The sequence below is a fragment of the Carassius auratus genome, chromosome 50 (assembly GCF_003368295.1).
Source record: "Carassius auratus strain Wakin chromosome 50, ASM336829v1, whole genome shotgun sequence".
NCBI lineage: Eukaryota > Metazoa > Chordata > Actinopteri > Cypriniformes > Cyprinidae > Carassius > Carassius auratus.
Window position 1 is genome coordinate 1,763,947 of NC_039292.1, and position 20,738 is coordinate 1,784,684.

A 20,738-nucleotide genomic window follows, 5' to 3' on the forward strand; every position below is an offset into this window, starting at 1 on the left:
AATAAATAAACAACAAATCTAGCCACAGTGTGTGTGTGTGTGTGTTATCAACATTTAATTAAATATTATATTCTATAATCTTTAATAAACTTATTGGATCATTTTACCAGATTATAACATTTCTCTGCAATAATTAATTATAAATATAAAAGTCATTATTAAAAAAGTGATTATAAAGTAATAAAGCTAGCAAGCCAGTATATATATATATCTTAAAAAAAATACATATACAATTTGTAATTATATTCTGGATGTTATTTTTATAATTACTTACATTTTGTATTATATTAAATATGTAGTATTATCTCTTTCTCTCTCTCTCTCTCTCTATATATTTATATATATATTTATATATAAATATTTATTTGCGAATATGTGCATAACAGTCTATTATTATTATTGTACACTACTGTACTGTCTGATTGAAACTCATTCGAGTCAAATTAATATATTCTTTGGAATGTGCTACAAAAAGTCTTCATAAAAATGTCATCTTGGGGTAATGAGGTTTTGACACATCAGCATCAGGTCAGGCCCAGCACTCTCCCGCATAGCTGAGCAGATTATCCCGGGATAGGTAATGAAGACTGTTCTGTGTGCCGAGCTCGGGCTCTGTGTTCGGCTCTGCATGCTTCAGGAGCACGAGCTGATAAAAGCTTTTGGCTGGCTGCAGGTGGGCTCGTCTAATGAACATCTGCCTCCACTATCTGTAGATATGAGATATGGTGTGGTTACGGAGCACTACATTCTGTTTTTGCACTTGATATGTTAGATGTGAAGCTAAAACACAATATTAACCACTGAAAGCTTTGAACGTAAATATGTGTATTATTTGTATGAAGTGACAGATATTTGCCGTTTCGAAATCTAGTAAACTGCCATATTGTCTACTTCCTAACACGTACATCACAGAAACGTCTATTTCACTTCTTCATTTACATCTTCGATACGTCTACAGGACGTTTCATATCAGATGTCAAATAGATGTTTGGAAGATGTCTTTAAGATATTTATTATTTACAATCAGATGTTTGTACACAGCAGCTGCTATCCAGATTTAAAAAAGATCTTTAAAAGATATCTTGCAGATGTACGTGTGTTCTCTGGGAAAACATTAGTTAGAACGTCCACTGAAGAAAGCGATATCTTTGTCGTACTATCCTTCTTCTGTTAAGCGTGATTTCCGATGACAGCGCTGCTCTCTTAATGTGTTAACTGCATCTTACCTTGTTTACAACCCTGTTTCAGTCTCTTTCAATATAAAAGTCTTTAAGCTCATAAAAACATATTTTGCCGCCATCTAATGGCAGAATAATGTAATTAAAATCACCATCAAAATCGCACACACCATTTCCCATTGCTAAATAGCCTACTATTTTTAAATACTAATATTATTTATGTAAAATGTTATTTATTGAACAATAAAATTTAATAAACAACATCATAATGATTACGGTAATTACAGGAACGGCTGAGATAGAGCGCGCTTCCAGAGATAATATAAAGAGATGTCATATTTCAACACTGCTTTGAGCTTCTACTTTGCACCCCAAATCGTCCCCCCCCCCCAGTTTTGTCGTTTTTTGTGGTTTTTTAGTTTACGATTGTAACAAGGTTCAACACAGTCTCAGTAGGAAGGAAGAAGGCAGGGGTCGGCTTGTTGCTGGGACACTCGTTTATTCAGTAATACGAAATAAGAAAAACACGATGCCCTCTGGGCGTAGACAGCAAACGATTGCTTAAACACGGTCAATAACTTCAATAACTTTAAAGCACTGTTGTAGCTTCCCTAGTGCAGCACGAGGTCCCAGCGTGTCTCTCTCCCCTTCTCTCTGCGGTGACTCGGCTTATATCCGGTCTCTCCACGCCAATTACTGCAATCAAACACACGTGTTCGTTAATTGCATTTGACCTACTTACGCCTCGCTCTGCTCCCTCCGTCTCTCTCCCGTTGCGGATTCCGCTAAACCACGCCCCCCTCGCCACATACCCCCACCGCCCGACTCAGGCCGGGGAGCCGTCCGGCCTGCAGCCTCCCCCCCCCCCCTCCTGGAGAGGAAGTCAGCCACAGCCATCTGTACACCCGGCCTGTGGATCACCTGAAATTTAAATGGCTGTAAAGCTAGATACCACCGGGTGATCCGCGCGTTGGTATCTTTCATGCGGTGGAGCCACTGCAGAGGAGCGTGGTCCGAACAGAGGGTGAACTCCCGCCCCAGGAGGTAATAACGGAGGGTAAGAACAGCCCACCTGATCGCTAGACATTCTTTTTCTATGGTGCTGTACATCGTCTCTCTCTTAGAGAGCTTCCGACTGATGTACAGCACCGGCCGTTCTTCCCCCTCCACCTCCTGGGACAGGACTGCGCCCAACCCTCTGTTCGACGCGTCTGTCTGCAAGATAAAGGGGAGAGAAAAGTTAGGTGCATTCAGGAGCGGTCCGCCACACAGGGCAGCTTTTAACTGGGTGAAAGCCTGCTGGCACTGCTCCGTCCACTGGACCGTATCTGGTGCCTCCTTTTTAGTTAAATCAGTCAGCGGGCTAGCAGTATCCGAAAAATTAGGTACAAACCTTCTATAATACCCTGCCAGCCCCAGGAACTGTCTAACCTCCTTTTTGGTCTTAGGCCTTGGACAAGTTGCAACTGCTGCCGTCTTATCAATTTGGGGACGCACCTGTCCATGACCCAAGTGGAAACCCAGATATCTTACTTCCACCCGCCCAATTGCACACTTCCTCGGATTAGCCGTGAGCCCAGCCCTCCTCAGCGTCTTCAGGACCGCTCGCAAATGCTGCATATGTCGCTGCCAATCCCCACTGTAGATGATGATGTCATCCAGGTAGGCGGCGGCATATGCAGCATGCGGACGGAGAATCTTGTCCATGAGACGCTGAAACGTGGCTGGAGCCCCGAATAGCCCGAACGGAAGAGTGACAAATTGGTGTAACCCGAACGGCGTGGTGAAAGCTGTTTTTTCTTTGGTCATGGGAGACAAGGGGATCTGCCAATAACCTTTAGTTAAATCCAGCGTCGAATAAAAGCGAGCCGAGCCTAGCCGATCAAGCAATTCGTCCACCCGGGGCATTGGATATGCGTCAAATTTTGACACAGCATTCACCTTTCTATAATCCACACAGAACCGCACGGAGCCGTCTGTTTTAGGTACTAAGACGATCGGGCTCGCCCAGTCACTGTTGGATTCTTCTATTACTCCCATCTCTAGCATTGCCTCTAACTCCCCTGAACCACCTTTTTTTTATGTTCAGGTAATCTATACGGCCGGCTGCGAACTACCACGCCCGGCTCGGTCTCAACATGGTGCTGAATGAGATTCGTTCGACCAGGCAGGGGCGAGAACACATCAGCAAAGGCTGCTTGAATGGACTTGATATCAGTGAGCTGCGATGGTGAGAGGTGGTCTCCTCCAGGGGCCAGAGCGAGAGATTGGGATTTTGAACTCGCTTCTGGACCGAGATCCTCCTCCCCACTCACTACCGTCGCCAGCAACACTGATTCCGCCTCAGACCATTTTTTTAATAGGTTGAGGTGGTATATTTGATGTGCCCCGCCCCTATCCGTTCGAGCTACCTCATAGTTAAGATCCCCAACCCGCCGTGTGACCTCAAAGGGTCCTTGCCACTTCGCGAGTAACTTTGAACTAGAGGTAGGGAGTAATACAAGCACTTTATCCCCCGGTGCAAATTGACGTAGCCTAGCCCCCCTGTTGTACAACCGACTCTGTTTGTCTTGAGCCTGCAACAAATTCTCCATGGATAGCCGCCCCAACGTGTGGAGTTTTGTTCTCAGGTCCATGACATATTGAATTTCGTTTTTGCTAGCAGAAGGTCCGTCCTCCCAAGTTTCTTTAAGGACGTCAAGGACCCCGCGGGGCTGGCGCCCATAAAGAAGCTCGAAGGGGGAAAACCCCGTGGAGGCTTGCGGGACCTCCCGTACAGCGAACAAGAGGGGTTCTAGCCACCTATCCCAATTTTTGGCGTCTTCCTGAACGAACTTACGAATCATGGATTTTAATGTGCGATTAAATCGCTCGACCAGCCCGTCTGTTTGTGGGTGATAGACGCTTGTTCGAATCGATCTAATGCCCAATAATTCATAAAGCTCGCGAATAGTACGTGACATAAACGCCGTGCCTTGATCGGTGAGGATCTCCTTTGGGATCCCCACCCGGGAGATTAATTGAAACAGTGCACTCGCCACACTCTTCGCGGAGATAGAGCGGAGAGGCACTGCCTCAGGATATCGCGTTGCATAGTCCACCAGAACTAATGCAAAGCGGTGTCCTCGTGCTGACCGCTCTAATGGCCCGATGAGGTCCATGCCAATTCGTTCGAAGGGGACCTGCATTAATGGAAGGGGGCACAATGGTGCTTTTGGGGTGGCCGGTGGATTCACCAGCTGACATTCACGACAAGCCGCGCACCATCTGCGCACATTCTCGTGAATGCCCGGCCAGAAGAAGCGGGCCATGAGACGGTTTAGTGTAGCCGCTTGCCCTAAATGCCCGGCCATTGGATTACAATGAGCCGCCTGGAAAAGCATTTCCCGGCGGCTTTTAGGTATCAACAACTGGGTTGTATCTTGCTTTGTCTGGGCGTCTTGGGTCACCCGATACAACCTATCTTTTAAAATTGAAAAGTAAGGATAAGAGAGCGGTTGGTCAGGGAGGAGAAGCTGTCCGTCGATCGAGCGAACCTGGTCAAAAGCATTTTTTAGCGTCTCATCGCGGGACTGTTCCAGGGGAAAATCATCGCGCTCCGGGAGGATGTTCCGCTCGGGAGCACTCGGTTCCCCTGCAACAGGTTCCGGTGGTTCCGGTTCAGCCTCTCCCACCTGCGCAACCGCTACTCCATCCCTCCCTTGTTTCCCCCAAGAGCCATCCGAACATAAATACCCCAATAATTCATTAAACGCGGGCCAATTCGTACCCAAAATTATCGGATGCCTGAGGTGCGGGTTAACGGCCACCTCTACTCTATGTTTTTCTCCCCTAAATTTAATATCCACAGGCAAAATAGGGTAATTCACCACTTCCCCGTGTACACACCGAACCCTAACCATGCGGCTATTATCCAATGCCTTCGGATGAATCAGGCTTTGATGGATGGAGGATTGGTTACATCCCGAATCCACCAAAGCCTGATATGTACCCCCCCTGATACTCACTGGTATTTGGTATAAGCCAGCCTGATCGAGGGCAGCCTTTGGCGCGTCGGGGACCCGGATCAACGTCCCCACTTCCATCACCGGACACCTATCGATAAAATGCCCTGGGTCCCCGCAACGCCAACAGGCCGGCCCAGACTTTACCGCCACCCTGGCGGCAGGAAGTAGGTCAAGCGATTGGCGAGGAGAGAGCGGAGAGGCCGGGGCCTGGGGAACGGATCCCATGGGCGAGGTCCCACCCCTGGGAGGAGCCCTGGGACCTGCTGGAGACTCAGCCCCGTAATTCGTCCTCCACCTCGGGGCTAGCTTCGACGGAAGCCCCCCACGGGACCTGGGGAGAGGGACAGATTTAGGGAGAGAGAGGGGAGGGGAGGAGAGAGAAGAAGAGAGAGAAGCAGATGGTAAGGGGTCGCCGACCCCTGGACACGCCACCATTTGGTCTTCCGCCAGCTGGATGGCCTGGTTCAGCGACGTCGGGCGGTGGCACTGGACCCACTGCGCTGTCTTCCTTGGCAGCTTGGCCACGAACTGCTCCAGTACCACACGATCGATCACGTCCTCGACGTCGCTACTGTCGGCCATCAACCACTTGCGGCAGGAATCCCGGAGCTGCTGTGCCATCACGAAGGGCCGGCCAGACTCTTCCAGGGTTAGAGTCCTGAACCTCTGGCGATGTTGCTCCGGAGTCCGACCGACCCGCTGGAGGATGGCACGCTTGAGGTCCTGGTAGGCCAGGAGGTTTTGGACTGGCAGTTGGTGAGCGGCCACCTGCGCTTCCCCGGACAGCAGGGGAATGAGCCGCAGGGGCCAGTCCGCAGGGGGCCACCCTCGAGCCTCTGCCGATTTTTCAAACAGGTCCAGGAAGGCCTCCGGGTCATCCTGAGGCCCCATCTTGTTGAGCGGCAGAGGAGATGTCTGGTCTTTAAACGAAGGGGTGGCCCGGGCCTCCCGGTCTACCCAGCTCCGGAATAGCTCGCGGTCTTCATGCTGGGCCCGGAGGAGCGCCTCGAAGCGTTTGTCCTGCTCCTCCTTGATCGCCAGCATGTGTTGATGTTGTTCCTGATGAAGACCGGCGAGCGACTGGATGATGTCCGCAAATGGCGTACCTGACGGAGATTGCATGGCGGCGATGCTCTTCTTCCTTCCCGGGTTTCGGCACCACTGTAACAAGGTTCAACACAGTCTCAGTAGGAAGGAAGAAGGCAGGGGTCGGCTTGTTGCTGGGACACTCGTTTATTCAGTAATACGAAATAAGAAAAACACGATGCCCTCTGGGCGTAGACAGCAAACGATTGCTTAAACACGGTCAATAACTTCAATAACTTTAAAGCACTGTTGTAGCTTCCCTAGTGCAGCACGAGGTCCCAGCGTGTCTCTCTCCCCTTCTCTCTGCGGTGACTCGGCTTATATCCGGTCTCTCCACGCCAATTACTGCAATCAAACACACGTGTTCGTTAATTGCATTTGACCTACTTACGCCTCGCTCTGCTCCCTCCGTCTCTCTCCCGTTGCGGATTCCGCTAAACCACGCCCCCCTCGCCACAACGATAATAACACTGGTCTCGTTTTATTAAACGTAAAATTGTGTTCTGTCCCGTAATGCTATTCTATTGTTTTTTTGTTTTGTTTTTTATTACGTGGTGCTCAACTTATGAAATCTGATTTGTTTCCTCATTCCACTGCCTTTGTCTCATCCTTTTTCCAGTGTAAAAATGTGCCACTAAATCAGTATGCCAATATATATTCACTTATTATACTGTCTTGTAAATAAAAAGTGATTTTATGAGCTTGTCTCAGTGCATACTGGGATTATGTTATTCTCTGTTACTTCTTCTTTGTGCAGTTCATGTCTGGTCCCATCCATCCCGTCCTCGATGAGGCCATATTTCACACCAGACTTCTACTTCGTTTGTTCCTCAAAGTGTGATCTGTGAGAGTCAAGGGCGGTATCTGTGACAGGACCTATGTCGACTCGACTCGGCTGCATCACACTAGACTGAATCTTGACTGCCCATCTCTAGTTTACCAGCCGTCTGAGGTCACACGTAAGACATTTATTAAGAATTGAATCTAATGACGTGCATTGCGGTCGCAAGAGGAAACCAAATGGGGAAGCTCAGAGATTTCAATGAACTGCACAAGCCCTTGTTTACAGGAAAAGGTACGAGACCTGTGGTTTGCATGAATACGAAGCATTTTTAGTCAGGAAATTTAGTTGAATTTGTGTGCTTTTATTTTTAAATCTCAAAATATTTGATTAGACTGTATTTTTTTGTAGTCTGAATGCTATAAACAGGACGTATATAAACTATTTTCTTTCCTAGCCAAAGGGCATGATGGTTGAATGAACTGAGACTAGGTTAAGGTTTGGTGTTTCCTGTCCTTAAACAACTGAAATACACAGGGCTTTAATAGGAAATCAGATAATATACCTGAGTATTTCCTGTATTTTGTGTGGATGGACCTGAAAGCTTGTTCACCCGAATGCATTAAAGGAAAAACATATTGTCCTCGAGGTCTCGGCTGCATGGTTTTCTGATCAACATGATTCTTCAAGTGTTTTTCTGACCGGCTTTCAGCAGAAGTGCTAGAAAATGTCAGTGAGAGTTTAAATGTATCCTACATATAAAGTCATGTAAATATTTAAGGGATGTTCTTTAACTGGAGGAAGGTCAAAGAGAAACTATTATGTTAAATAGTCAAATTGCATATTCTACATAATGATTCTTTTTTTATCCAACTTTTTTTATCCGTTTTAAGGTTATATTATTCATAACCTTAAATACTTAGTCACATTTATAACATACTAGCAGGTAATTTAAAGGAAAGTGAACAATTGATTTAGAGACCTTCCAGTGAAGCTGTCATTGAGGTTAACTCTGGGAGCACATATCTGTAACTCACACAAAACAATGCTTTGCAAATCATAATTATGTCATAAAATGTCAATATTGATACAGTAAGTTATTAGCATGAGATAAAATGTAGAAATTATTACACAAGTTGGACTTAGGATAGAAAATGTATGAGATAAAGTCAAAGATGACATAAAAAGTCACAATTTATAACAAAAATGTGGACTTTTCATTTTAATTATGGCATGTCAAAATGTACATTTTCATGCATAACTGCTTAAGAATTTTAATTTGTGGTAATTTATAACTAAGCAATGTCAAACTTTTTGATAAAGTAAGTCAGAATTATGAGATAAAAAGTTAGACTTTGGAGAGAAGTTTATGTTTAATGTTTATGTTATGTTATGTTCCTGTTATACAGGAAAAACGTGTTCTGATAATGCAAGAGGACGATGGAAAACAGTCAGTTTTTCAGTTAAAGTCGGTTCACGGTTGATTCAGGGATGATTCTGCTCAGTTCAGTCCAGAAATTGTGTCACCAAATGAGCAAGCCAAAAAACACAGCGGAAAAGAACCAAAACTCCATCGGTGACAGAAATGAAGAAAAAAACCTTGGACGAAACCTGCATGGTGTGGTTTAAAGGTGCCATAGAATGCAAAAATCACTTTTATACGGTGTTTGAACTAAGGTGCTGCAAGGCGTGAAAACAACCAGCCTACAATAGTAAAAAAAACACCCACTCATTGTTTTATAATCCCAATAAATCATAATCAGTCTCTCCACACAAGCAGTTCCAGACTATGATGTCATACTCGGGAAAGCCCCACCCATTTGTGACACTCTCTGCTCTATTAGCATAAACACAGCCCTGAGTGAGAAACAGCGGTCAGCTATTAGTGTTTTCTTGCTGTAGCTGCTGGAGGTACAGTGTCAGCACCAAAAAGCCATTAAAAGTGTCTTGTTTTGGTGGACGTTTGTGCTTACATCATTCATTCAAACGATTTGTTCAAGTGTCTGATTGATTCAGTAATGAAACACAGTCGGTGTTGCTCAAAGACACAAGGAGTTGTGCAAAAATTGCTTCTGAAATAGGGATTGACACCAACCCTTTGTGCGCAAACTTCCAGACTCCAGACAAAGTAAGCATCATGCATCATATTTTGTTTTCCAAAAGAGCTTCTTGGCTCCCTGTAAGGCTAATGCTAAAGCTACCATTGTCTCTGTCTGTTTTCACGTGCTACCAGAATGATCGTGAGTATTAATGTGGTAAATAAAAATTGCATTTGGAAGCAATTTGAGGTCAGTAACACGGTCACCAGCAGTTAATGCAGTTAATCTTGAAGCTCCGCCCTCTTCTGAACAGGGAGGCGGGAGCAGCAGCTCATTTGCATTTAAAGGGGACAAACACACACACACACACAAAAAACAGCATCAGCATGGTTTTGGCTCATACCCTAAAAGTGGCAATTTCAACAAGCTATAAAAAAATATTCCTTTAATGAATTTGAATATTAAAAATGTGTTAGTGTGTTATGTGTAAGTCAGGTTAAAGTGATGGCTCTTCAATCTACATTTAAACTAAAAGAGTAGGTCTGCCTCCCAAACAATTGTTTCTAATAAAGAAATATAGCAGTGGAATCTGCATGTATTATTATTATTATATATTAATGTTAAAATATAGCAAAACAACAGTAAAATAGCAATACAATACTTGTAATGTTGTGTGGGTTTTTATTTGTGCCATGGTATAACAGTAATACTCACTCTCTCAAGAAAGAAACTCGTAGCAAACGCAAATGGAGAAAAACTAACTTAGAAGTTTTTAGAATTGCATGGAAAACAGTATGTCCAGCTATAGACAGGCTCTAAAAACTGCTAGGGCAGAGCATATACACAAACTCATTGAAAATAACCAAAACAATCCAAGGTTTTTATTTAGCACAGTGGCTAAATTAACAAATTACCAGACGCCACCTGATTCAAATATTCCACCAATGTTAAATAGTAATGACTTTATGAATTTCTTCACTGATAAAATAGATAACATTAGAAATACAATAGTGAATGTAGATTCTACAGCGTCTAACACTTCAGTTTCATCCATCGCACCCAAAGATAAACTGCAGTGCTTTACAACCATAGGACAGGAAGAGCTAAATAAACTTATCACTGTATCTAAACCAACAACATGTTTATTAGATCCTGTACCCACTAAATTACTGAAAGAGCTGTTAGCTGTAGCCGAAGAACCGCTTCTCAATATCATAAACTCGTCGTTATCTTTAGGACACGTCCCAAAACCATTCAAGCTGGTGGTTATCAAGCCTCTTATTAAGAAACCAAAACTAGATCCTAGTGTACTGGCAAATTATAGGCCTATTTCAAATCTTCCATTTATGTCTAAAATTTTAGAAAAAGTTGTGTCTGCTCAAATGAGCACCTTCCTGCATAAAAATGATCTGTATGAAGATTTTCAGTCAGGTTTCAGGCCCCACCATAGCACAGAAACTGCACTTGTTAAAATTACAAATGACCTGCTTCTTGCATCAGATCAAGGCTGCATCTCATTTCTAGTCTTACTTGATCTTAGTGCTGCGTTCGACACCATAGATCATGACATACTCATAGATCGATTACAAAACTATACAGGTATTCAAGGGCAGGCTCTAAGATGGTTTAGATCCTACCTGTCCAATCGCTACCATTTTGTTTACTTAAATGGGGAGTCATCTCATTTATCATCAGTAAAATATGGAGTGCCACAAGGATCCGTCCTAGGTCCCCTTCTATTTTCAATATACATGTTGCCCCTTGGTAATATTATTAGAAAATACAGAATTAGCTTCCACTGTTATGCGGATGATACTCAGCTATATATCACAACGAGACCAGATGAAACTTCCCAATTATCTAAACTAACAGAGTGTGTTAAAAATGTAAAAGATAAAAATAATTTTCTCCAATTAAATTCGGATAAGACAGATATATTAATTATTGGACCAAAAAACACTACACAGAATCTTGTAGATTACAATCTGCAACTAGATGGATGTACTGTTACTTCCTCTACAGTCAGAAATCTGGGTGTTATATTAAGCCCTATTCGGACGGGACTAGTTTTACAGGGGGTCGTTAGAGATATCTGCGTTTCACAGACGTACTTGGTGATTTTAATCCCGTCCGAATCTGCCACGTCTGTGTTTTTCTCACACAACCTCTGTGATAATTCCAGAGCAAATTACCTACCGTTTTTCAGCAAACTCGGTGATCCTCTGAGAAAACTAATCCCGTCCGAATGCGAATGTCTGTGATTGCCGGTGATATTTTATTTCACAACGCGTTTCCTTGTGTGTTTTGGCCAACGTGAATTACCGTAAATGCTCTTACCACACGCATGTTTGATATATTTGCTTAGCGGCAAATAAATAATAATAAAAAAATAATACAAATAATAAAATCAAGAGCAAGATAGCGTTAACTGTTAATACCGGCTATTGTAATATCAGCATCAGGTAAGATTACTCACGTTAATTTATTTACTCACTTACATAATGTTTTAATTACATTTAATAAAATAAAAATAAAAAAGGAACTAAAACTAAAGGAACCACACATTAACATGGTTTTGCTATACTAGCCATTTAGTATTTATTGTGTAATAATACTAAGGCAATCATTCTGAATGAATGCAATGCACGCATACAGAGCACGTGATCTCTGTGACGCCCAGATGCACAAATCAGTCCCTCCCACCTCTGTAATAAACACTGAGATACTAGTCCCGTCCGAATTGGTACATGAAAATCACAGACGTCAGGTGGTAAGAATCGAAACTCAAACGTAGTTTAGAAAACTAGTCCCGTCCGAATAGTGCTAATGACTGCAACTTGTCTTTTGAAAATCATATTCCCAATGTTACAAAAACTGCATTCTTCCATCTTAGAAACATTGCCAAGGTACGAAACATGTTATCTGTTTCTGATGCAGAAAAGCTGGTTCATGTATTCATGACCTCTAGACTGGACTATTGTAATGCACTTCTAGGTGGTTGTCCTGCTTCTTCAATAAACAAGCTACAGGTCGTCCAAAATACAACAGATAGAGTCCTTACCAGGTCAAGAAAATATGATCATATTACCCCAGTTTTACAGTCTCTGCACTGGCTACCTATTTAGTTCCGTATCAGTTACAAATTATCATTACTTACCTATAAGGCCCTAAATGGTTTAGCTCCTGCGTACCTAACTAGCCTTCTACCACGCTACAACCCATCACGCACCCTAAGGTCACAAAACACTGGACTTTTGGTAGTTCCTAGGATAGCAAAGTCCACTAAAGGAGGTAGAGCTTTCTCACATTTGGCTCCCAAACTCTGGAATAGCCTTCCTGATAATGTTCGGGGTTCAGACACACTCTCTCTGTTTAAATCTAGATTAAAAACACATCTCTTTCGCCAAGCATTCGAATAAAGTATCTTTTAAATTGTGAGTGTAGTTGCATCTGATCAAATGTGCATTTTTATTCATTAGCTTGGGTTAAACTAATTTTACTTTGTTGGATCAGCAGCTATGCTAATGATGTCTCTATGTGTTTCTCTGTTTCTGCTGGATCTTCATCCCGTGGTAACTAGGATTTACACAAGCTCCAGTCTGGATCCAGAACACCTGAGAAGAGATGATGCTGACCCTCAGAGGACCTCAGATGATGCTGACCCTGAATCAACAACAGAACTAACAAATATTGCTACAAGTGTGACTGCATCATATCATAATTATTAATTAATAATGTTCATCTTCTGGCTGACTACGTCTTGTATTAATTTTTCTGAAAAATCCTGTCATACGTGCCAAAACTGACAGTCACCACTGATAAGCTACTTCTGAAACATTAGTAGTGTTTACTTCAGTATTACAAAGCAACCTAGAATATTTAATTGTTTAATGTCACACGTTTTTTCAGCTCTTCAGGTTTCATAATGATTGACTCCGAAACCACTGAAACTGAAATGAGCAGCGGACCACAGACATTTATTTTCTCTTTCTGACTGTGTTTCCTCCCAGTTTGGCCCGTGACTCAATGGTCTCCCTGTGGTTCGAGTCCCGTCCGTGGAACAATGAAGAGGAGATTTACGTTGTGTCCATTAAAGCACACTGAACAAGGCTGGAGTGTTTTTATGCTCTGGCAGTGTTGACTTTCCCTGCAGCCGATCGGACGAGGTCAGAAGAGTCAAACCCTTCAAGACTGACGTCCCTTCTCTCTGTTTCTGTCCAAGCTCGAGTCGAGACACAACAGAAGAGTGTTTTAACCCCTCGACGGTGAAGAGCACAACACAAAGACGGCTGAGGTCACACACCTGCGCCTCACGAGACCTCAAAGCACCCATGCAGGTGTCTTCCTGTTTTTATTATGTGCATTTAATCCTTGCTTGCTTTTGTTGTTTTGAAATGTCTGATTGTATTGGTCTGGTATTTGCACTCATGTGCAAATATTGGCTTGGCCTTTTAAAAATTACTGAATGGAGGTCTGAGGAAAATGTTTTAACATATGGCCAAAATAATAATAATAATAATAATAATAATTAGTCTGTATTCATATATATATTAAAATTAAATTAAATTATATATATATTAAATGTTATAAAATATATGTAAAATATACATGATTTATATATATAAAAAAATGTAAATACAATTTTCAAAGACATTTAAACATTTATTTGTCATATAAACATTTAGAAATTTATTTTAGTATATGAAGGTTGAAACTAAATATATTTTACATTTAAAAAATACATTTAATTGAGCTTTACTGTTTATAACATATTTTAGCCTGGAAAAAAAAAATCCATATGGGTTTGCTGAGATGTTATAAAAAAGAAATTGCTTTGAAAATTCGTAATTCTGACATAAAATGTAACAATTTTGAGAAAGTCAATTATGAGATACAGTGTATCAAGTCATAAGTTGGTTGCATTCTTAAAATGAAGTCATAATTATGCCATCATTATAACAAAAAAGACATAACAAAAAGTTCAAATTAAGTGCAACCACATAAGAAATATATTTATTTAAAATATTTACTTTCTAGAAATATCTTTTTGAATGGGATTGCTTACATGCTGCTCCTCCACAGATGAGACATAACAGTGTCAGAGTTGCATTTCAGTGTCACGTTTTGTAAAATAAAAATAAACTGCAAATTGTTAATAAATAAATAATAAAATAAACTAAAAAAGAGGACTGCACTGTTGTATATTCTGGTGACCTGTCTGTGGTGCAAATACATTTTGACATTTGAAAACTGACATTTCTGATTTGTTGTGAAATAAGTGAAAATTTGCTTGAAAGTTCTCATCAGATTTGGATAAATGTAGCATTGCATCACTTGCTCTCCAATGGATGTGAATGGGTGCCGTCAGAATGTGAGTCCAAACAGCTGATACAAACATCACAATAATTCACAGAACTCTTGTCCATCAGTTAATGTCTCCTGAAGTCAAAAAGCTGTGTGTTTGCGTTTCTGTATTTCCTAAGTGACTGTGCATAAAGCATTTGTAGTTAGCTGAAGTCAAAATGAGTCGTCTGTGGGTTAATGCAGTTAATGCAAACTAGTGGGATGACAAACTAGCACCTGTGCCGGATCACCACACCCACTGTCAGTTTGTGTTTGAGTCAGCGCTGACTAACCGTTGGCATGTGTGCTTCATTCAGACAAACGGCTGCTTGACAACACTGCTCAAGAAAGGTCAAGCAGCACAAGGAGCTCTCACTTTGTTCTTTTGCATAATCCAAAAATTGGTTTAGTCACTGGAATGACTAATAATATACAGTTTATTTTCCTGTAGTGTTTATGGAAGGCTAGTAACATTTAACAGCTCTAAAAATGCATTTATTGCATATGCATAAATGTCTTTCACAGATAGCATTTTTAAAGTTTTAGATTGACAAATGTTTTTGTATTATGTTGAAGTAAAAAGTCTTAATTGGAATAATTTATGTGCATTTATTTTGGCTTGTCTAAAAATAATAATAATAATAATAATAATAATTCCAACCGAGGATCTCTCAAAAATTGTTAAATTATGGTGTGAGGAACGTTTTATTATGAAACATTTTTTAGATTTTTTTTTCAGATTTTTTTAAAAATGTACATTAAAATATACACAAAATTACCCCCAAAAAATATTTTCTAAAAAAATTAAAAATACATTTATATAAATATAGATTTCTACTCAAACTTTTTTTTTCTTCATTTTAATCACTTTTAAAATTTTCATTTTGCAATTATATCTTTAAATAGATTTCAAAATACCAATAATGGTATGATATTTCTATCAGTATATTTTTCCACTGGTATAAATATATAAAAATATATTTTAAATATTAAATACATATTTTTAAAAGTATTTTAGTTTGCCTAAGGATTTAGATGCAAATGTACATTTGGCCTTTTAATTACTGAAGGTCTGAAGTGACAATACATTACATAATGTTCAAATAAGACAGATGTGGGTTGGAATAATTTAATTATTTCTTAATTGATTGCAGCACAATGTATAACCACACATGACAAAAAAAGAAGCAGTTATCAAATATTTTAATCAGGCTCAGTTTGCAACCTTTTACGACTTGTTAAAATATTTTACAAATTTAGAAAAAAGAAACTACCAAAAAAAAAAAAGCATTTACAAAGATAACGACTCAAACCTTGACCAAAAACACATTTTAACCCCCCCAAAAAAAGAAACCTTGTCATAAATAAGTTAGTTAATTTTCTCAGTGTTTTTTACAAAGTTATGTACAAAGGTACATCTCAAAGTTTACACAAATACACAGGCAGTGTAAATCAAATATTAATATTTACTTTATAAATACAGTTCTGCATCAGGTTTCACCACAGAATCGATATGTCGAGTGTTTCAGATGCATACGCTTGCAGGAGCGAAGAAAACAAGGCAAAATCAAGACTGATGAGTCAAACAAAAGTGAAACGAAAAAAGAAATCAGTAGAAAACGTCACGCAACTTACAGATGATCAAGAAACATCTTACGAAGAAATAATTTAAGAGTGAGAGACGTTTCTCCTCCACAGAAGTGCCTGAAACTGTTAATACTGGTCCATGCTATACACACTTTTACATCACCTTTAAAACAAAACCAAGAAAAGAGGCTGAGATGTTCAGATCCAACTGGATCCATTCTGTGTACCTCATGTGGAAAAGAAAATATAGATATATTTGTTCAAAAACAGACCTTCAAAATGTGAAATAAACATGAACAGCATTGCCAAAAAAATAAAAACCTACTCTGCAACGGTGGCTCTTCAAGTCAAACCAAACTCACACCTCCAAATAAAAAAAAAAAGAGAAAAGAAAAGAAAAAAAAATAGATTTTTTCCAACATATTACTAATTATGTGCTACATATGAAAAGGAAAAAATATATATATATGTTTCTATACACAGGTAGTAAGAAAACCAAAAACGAGCACAAAAGGAGATCCACCTAATTGCACACTGCTACATCCACGGCTTTATTCTTGAGTGCTAGAACGTTAGCGTTTGTTTCAGTGCTTGAACACACTCTTAGAGTTGATATGTTTGATCCATCTTTCGTTCAGCGAGCACTGAGGTCATCAAAGCCACAGCATCAGCTTCAGCCCTGTCAGGAAATATAGGAGACAATCAGAATCACAATAAACATTCACTGCACAACTGCTTCGCTATTTCATGCGGTTTTAAATACTGATTATGAAAGCAATAAACTCCTCTTTCATCCGCTGTGTACATTTGACTTTAGTTTGATTGTTTGTGTTTGTATGAAAGCCATGGAATCAAAACATTTGTAAAAAAAATAGATAACTGTGACTTATTCTAACAATTCAACGGTTTTCTCAGAATTCTGGGAAGTGAAATCAGACAAATAGAATTCTGACTCAATTCTGACATTCTTCTGAGAATTACAAGAAAAATAAAAAAGATCATATCTTACATTCCTGTCTTATCTCAGTTGCAATTTTTATTTCCAACACAATAAATAAAAAAATAAAAAGGTGTGACTTTAAAAATCACACAAATATGGTTTTCTTTCTCTGAATTCTGAGTTTACACCTCACATTTTTTATTTTTTTAAAATAAAAACTCATAAATAATTGTGAAAAAGGTCATTGCAATTTTTTTTTTAATCACACAATACTGACTCTTTTGTTCTCACAATTGAACATTTTTATTTAACAGTTCGGATTTCTCAGAATTGTGAGTTGATATCTTGGAATTCTGACTTTTTCTTGCAAATTCTTCTGATAAACCTCACAAATTGTTTTTTTGTTGTTGTTGTTGCTGAAATTTTTTTTAAAAAAAGGAAATAATGTCTAAGCTCACAAATGTTTTTTTTTTTTCTTCTCTGAATTCATTGTTTGTATCTTACAAACTCTATTTTTTCCTCCAACATATAACACGCAAATTCTAGGTAATTGCAAAAAAGCTAATTAAAAAAAAAAAAAACAACTATTAGACTTTTCTTCTCAGATAATCAATTCAGAGTTCATATCTCACAATTGTTTCCAATTCCATATTAATGACAATTCTGTTTATATCTTTAGTTTATATCTTGCAATTCTGGCTTTTTTCTCACAATTGCATGAAATTTTTTTTAATTGGTAGATATCGTTTCCAGAAAACTTGTATATTTTCGTCTCATTATTCACCTCATTTAATTTCTGCATTATGCATAAATAATTTCATGTGCAATGTTGTAAACGTTAACAATCATTACAATAAAACTGTGTTGACTAATGCAGAGATAGAGTCACAGCACACCACAACCAGACGAGCAGTGCAACCCACAAAAACCTGAATGAACTGAAAAACACTGGAAAATGAGCTCATGAAACCTTCCGAGTCCCACCAAAGCAAAACACGCATTACTAATGTTATGACTGGCTGGATTTACTCATCGACTTATTGATCTGGCAGGACGTTTCCTCACACGACTAACTGAGGTAATGATAACCTGCACTTACATCAGATTTATGCATTTAAATACAGCTTCATCACATTTATGTGCAATTGTCAGGTGTTGCATTTCAATGCACTGAATAAATGCGCAGTTTAACGAGAGAGCCCTGCGTTTCACTGTAAATACAGCAGAACACATGCTGACGTGTAGAATGCGTTTCACTCTGAAGGGAACTCGAGCTCTCGTAGTAAACCCACTACATTAACCCTTTCACGGACTCGAAGAGTGTCCTTCAAGTAGCCTACATACTGAAATAAAACGTGAAGTCGAAACACCTCACGCGCAGAAATTACTAGTAACTTTACCACATAGTTACAAAGAAACAGCAAACAACACATGCAGTTAAGAGAAATTATGAAGTAAAAAATCTTACTTTATTGCAAAACGTATTCCAATCATCTTTTTACCATGCACTTTTAATAAAACGCCACTTTTACATTTATACCAAATGATATAAAATATCGGTATTAAATGCATTGATTCAAACAGCATTTATTCTGTAGAAATGACTCGGGTGTGACAGTGTGGAAATAAATAGTTGTGCTCACCTCTCTGGGTTTATGTTAGAGTAGGACTGGGGTGTTTTCTGGGTTTTTTGGGTTTTCTCGGCGTCCGCGTTACTTCATCCACACAGATGTGTGAGCGTTTGCTTTGACACGACGAGTCTGAAACAAACACACATTTATCATCATCATCATCATCACACACGGGTTAACAATCAAATAAAACCTACTATTTAAACATCAAGTTTCGAGGATTTCAAAGAACATGCAACGGCAATGCAATTCTTTCTTTGTATCATGAAAATGCATAACGCGTAACACTGCATCTTTTTATCGCATTATCAGATTCGGGCTTCACGCGCATAACTCAGAAGTGTGAAAGGCTTTAAATTAATAGACAGATATTGTTTTTAATCAGATATGTGGATAATTTTTAATAAACTGGAAATTGCACTCGTTGTTCTAGAAATGCACGATCGATTAATTAGATCGCGAATTCAGCACGTACCGACACAAGAGCTTCTTTTCCTCTGTTCTCGGTCTTTTTCGGGCGTCTCCGCGCTCTGCTCCGTTACCCGACAGTCGTGATTGCCGTTAACATCCACGTTAATGTCGTTATTATTCCCAGAGGAGCACATGTGGAGATCGGAGCCCTTCGCCCGCACCGATCTGCTGTAGAAACCGGGCACCGAGCGGATGTCCAGCGCGTCCCACTGGTATCTGCCGCCGGCGCGCGGCGTGTGCGTGGAGAAGTCGAAGTTCCACGCGTCCGCCGACGCGTCCTCCATCGCCTTCAGCTGCCGCTGGAAATCCTTCTTTAACTCTTCATGATCCACCGGACCGAACAGGTTCCGACACGCCGACGGCTTGGGCTGATCCGACAGTCGCGCTTCCATCCGTTCCAGCGTCGGGCTGCCGTTAGATAAGCGAACATTTGACATTTTAAGGCGTTCGAGGACTGAAACACAAACCCGACCGCTGTTACAGAGCGTTCCCTCCTGCGTTGACGTGATCCAAAGCGACGGGCGTGAAGGCAGACTCACCCCGGGTGCGCCACATGTGCGAAAAACACGGACGGGCGACGAGCATCAAAACAAAAGCAGCGTTCGTGATGGCCACACCTATCAACTGCGCTCGTAGTAAAAAAAAAGGGGAAGAGAAATAACAAGGCGAGGCTTTTCGGCGCCCAATATGGCGATGAAAAAAAAAACGGGTGATTGACACAAAGAGCTCTTTAAACGCCCGGAGGAACACCGCGGATTGGTGCTTCGGAGATCCGCCTTCTGTCCGCGCACATCCCCCCACGACCCGAGAGAGAGCACATCAACAAACACCCCAGACGAGCCTCCGAGTTACGAGTCGACTCCTTCGAATGAGTCGTTTCCGAATCGATTCACTAAATGACCCGCTGATTCGTTTCACATACACTTTCGAATAAGCGACTTGAATTATTAAATTATTTTCTGTACATGTTGCCTAAATGATTTATTTTGCGTGATCAGAAAACGTATGAACTATTGGTTTTACGTATATGAGTTTTCTAAAGGGAGTGATTGGATGAATCGTTTAAAAGATTCGGTTTAAACGAGCGACTCCTTGGCGAATCACAATCGAGTGCTTCGTGACTTTGAACGTCAAGTTCTGAAACAGTTAAAACCAGAACAATGGAAAAATGTGCAAATGCTAAAAAAAGAAAACATAAAAAATCACAGTGAAATAATGGGAAAGAGATCACATGAGAATCTATGATTTTCTGCTCAAAATCCTGTGCAACAAACAATGACTAAACAAAACTTAAGTCTTGTTCCTTGACTAAGACACACTGTCAGACTAGTTTAAGACTTCTCAGTGTAGTCAGTTGAGTATTGATGGTTCCTCAATATTGTTACTATGAGAATAATTCTAAATTCGATCTAAAAGGTATTAATAAAACTATTTTTTAAGATACACAAGTGTACCGTTTCCTGTGATAGAACAAATGATTCATAGAAACAGATGTGCTTTAAGGATGGTTTGATATTGTGTTAGATGATGTTTGAAACTGAGACACTAGAATCACAAAATGTGGAAGTAAGATGAGATTCACTATACGTTCAATTTGTTCCTAGAAGTGAGAAGCTACAATGCCAAAACATTTCCAGGAACAGGTCAGCCCTCGCAATCGTCCCGAACACAACTG

The 20,738-nt window shown here is 40.4% G+C and overlaps 3 protein-coding genes across 10 annotated transcripts in view; 1 reads left to right on the forward strand and 2 right to left on the reverse strand.

Annotated features, from left to right (window-relative positions):
• LOC113066589 (neogenin-like) overlaps positions 1-20,738 on the forward strand; it is a 1,074,835-nt gene that overhangs the window by 450,306 nt on the left and 603,791 nt on the right. The gene's annotated exons all lie outside the window — the stretch shown is intronic.
• On the reverse strand, positions 1,821-6,366 carry LOC113066604 (putative SCAN domain-containing protein SCAND2P). Its single transcript, XM_026238531.1, has 2 exons — positions 5,186-6,366; positions 1,821-1,874 (listed from the first exon to the last, which is right to left on the reverse strand). The coding sequence occupies exons 1-2, from the start codon at positions 6,305-6,307 to the stop codon at positions 1,872-1,874; spliced, it is 1,125 nt and encodes a 374-aa protein (XP_026094316.1). The 5' UTR covers positions 6,308-6,366; the 3' UTR covers positions 1,821-1,871.
• On the reverse strand, positions 15,548-19,841 carry LOC113066613 (cyclin-dependent kinase inhibitor 1B). The gene is made up of 3 exons (XM_026238549.1): positions 19,068-19,841; positions 18,605-18,721; positions 15,548-16,700 (listed from the first exon to the last, which is right to left on the reverse strand). Exons 1-2 carry the CDS (start codon positions 19,498-19,500, stop codon positions 18,615-18,617), a joined length of 540 nt encoding a protein of 179 aa, XP_026094334.1. The 5' UTR covers positions 19,501-19,841; the 3' UTR covers positions 15,548-16,700; positions 18,605-18,614.

Bases quoted from the DNA above. Each gene is read 5' to 3' on its own strand.
- LOC113066604 (XM_026238531.1), bottom strand. From the start codon at position 6,307: ATGCAATCTCCGTCAGGTACGCCATTTGCGGACATCATCCAGTCGCTC.
- LOC113066613 (XM_026238549.1), bottom strand. From the start codon at position 19,500: ATGTCAAATGTTCGCTTATCTAACGGCAGCCCGACGCTGGAACGGATG. The intron at 18,722-19,067 runs GTACGTGCTGAA...TGTTTGTTTCAG, and splicing joins GAAAAGAAGCTCTTGTGTCG to ACTCGTCGTGTCAAAGCAAA.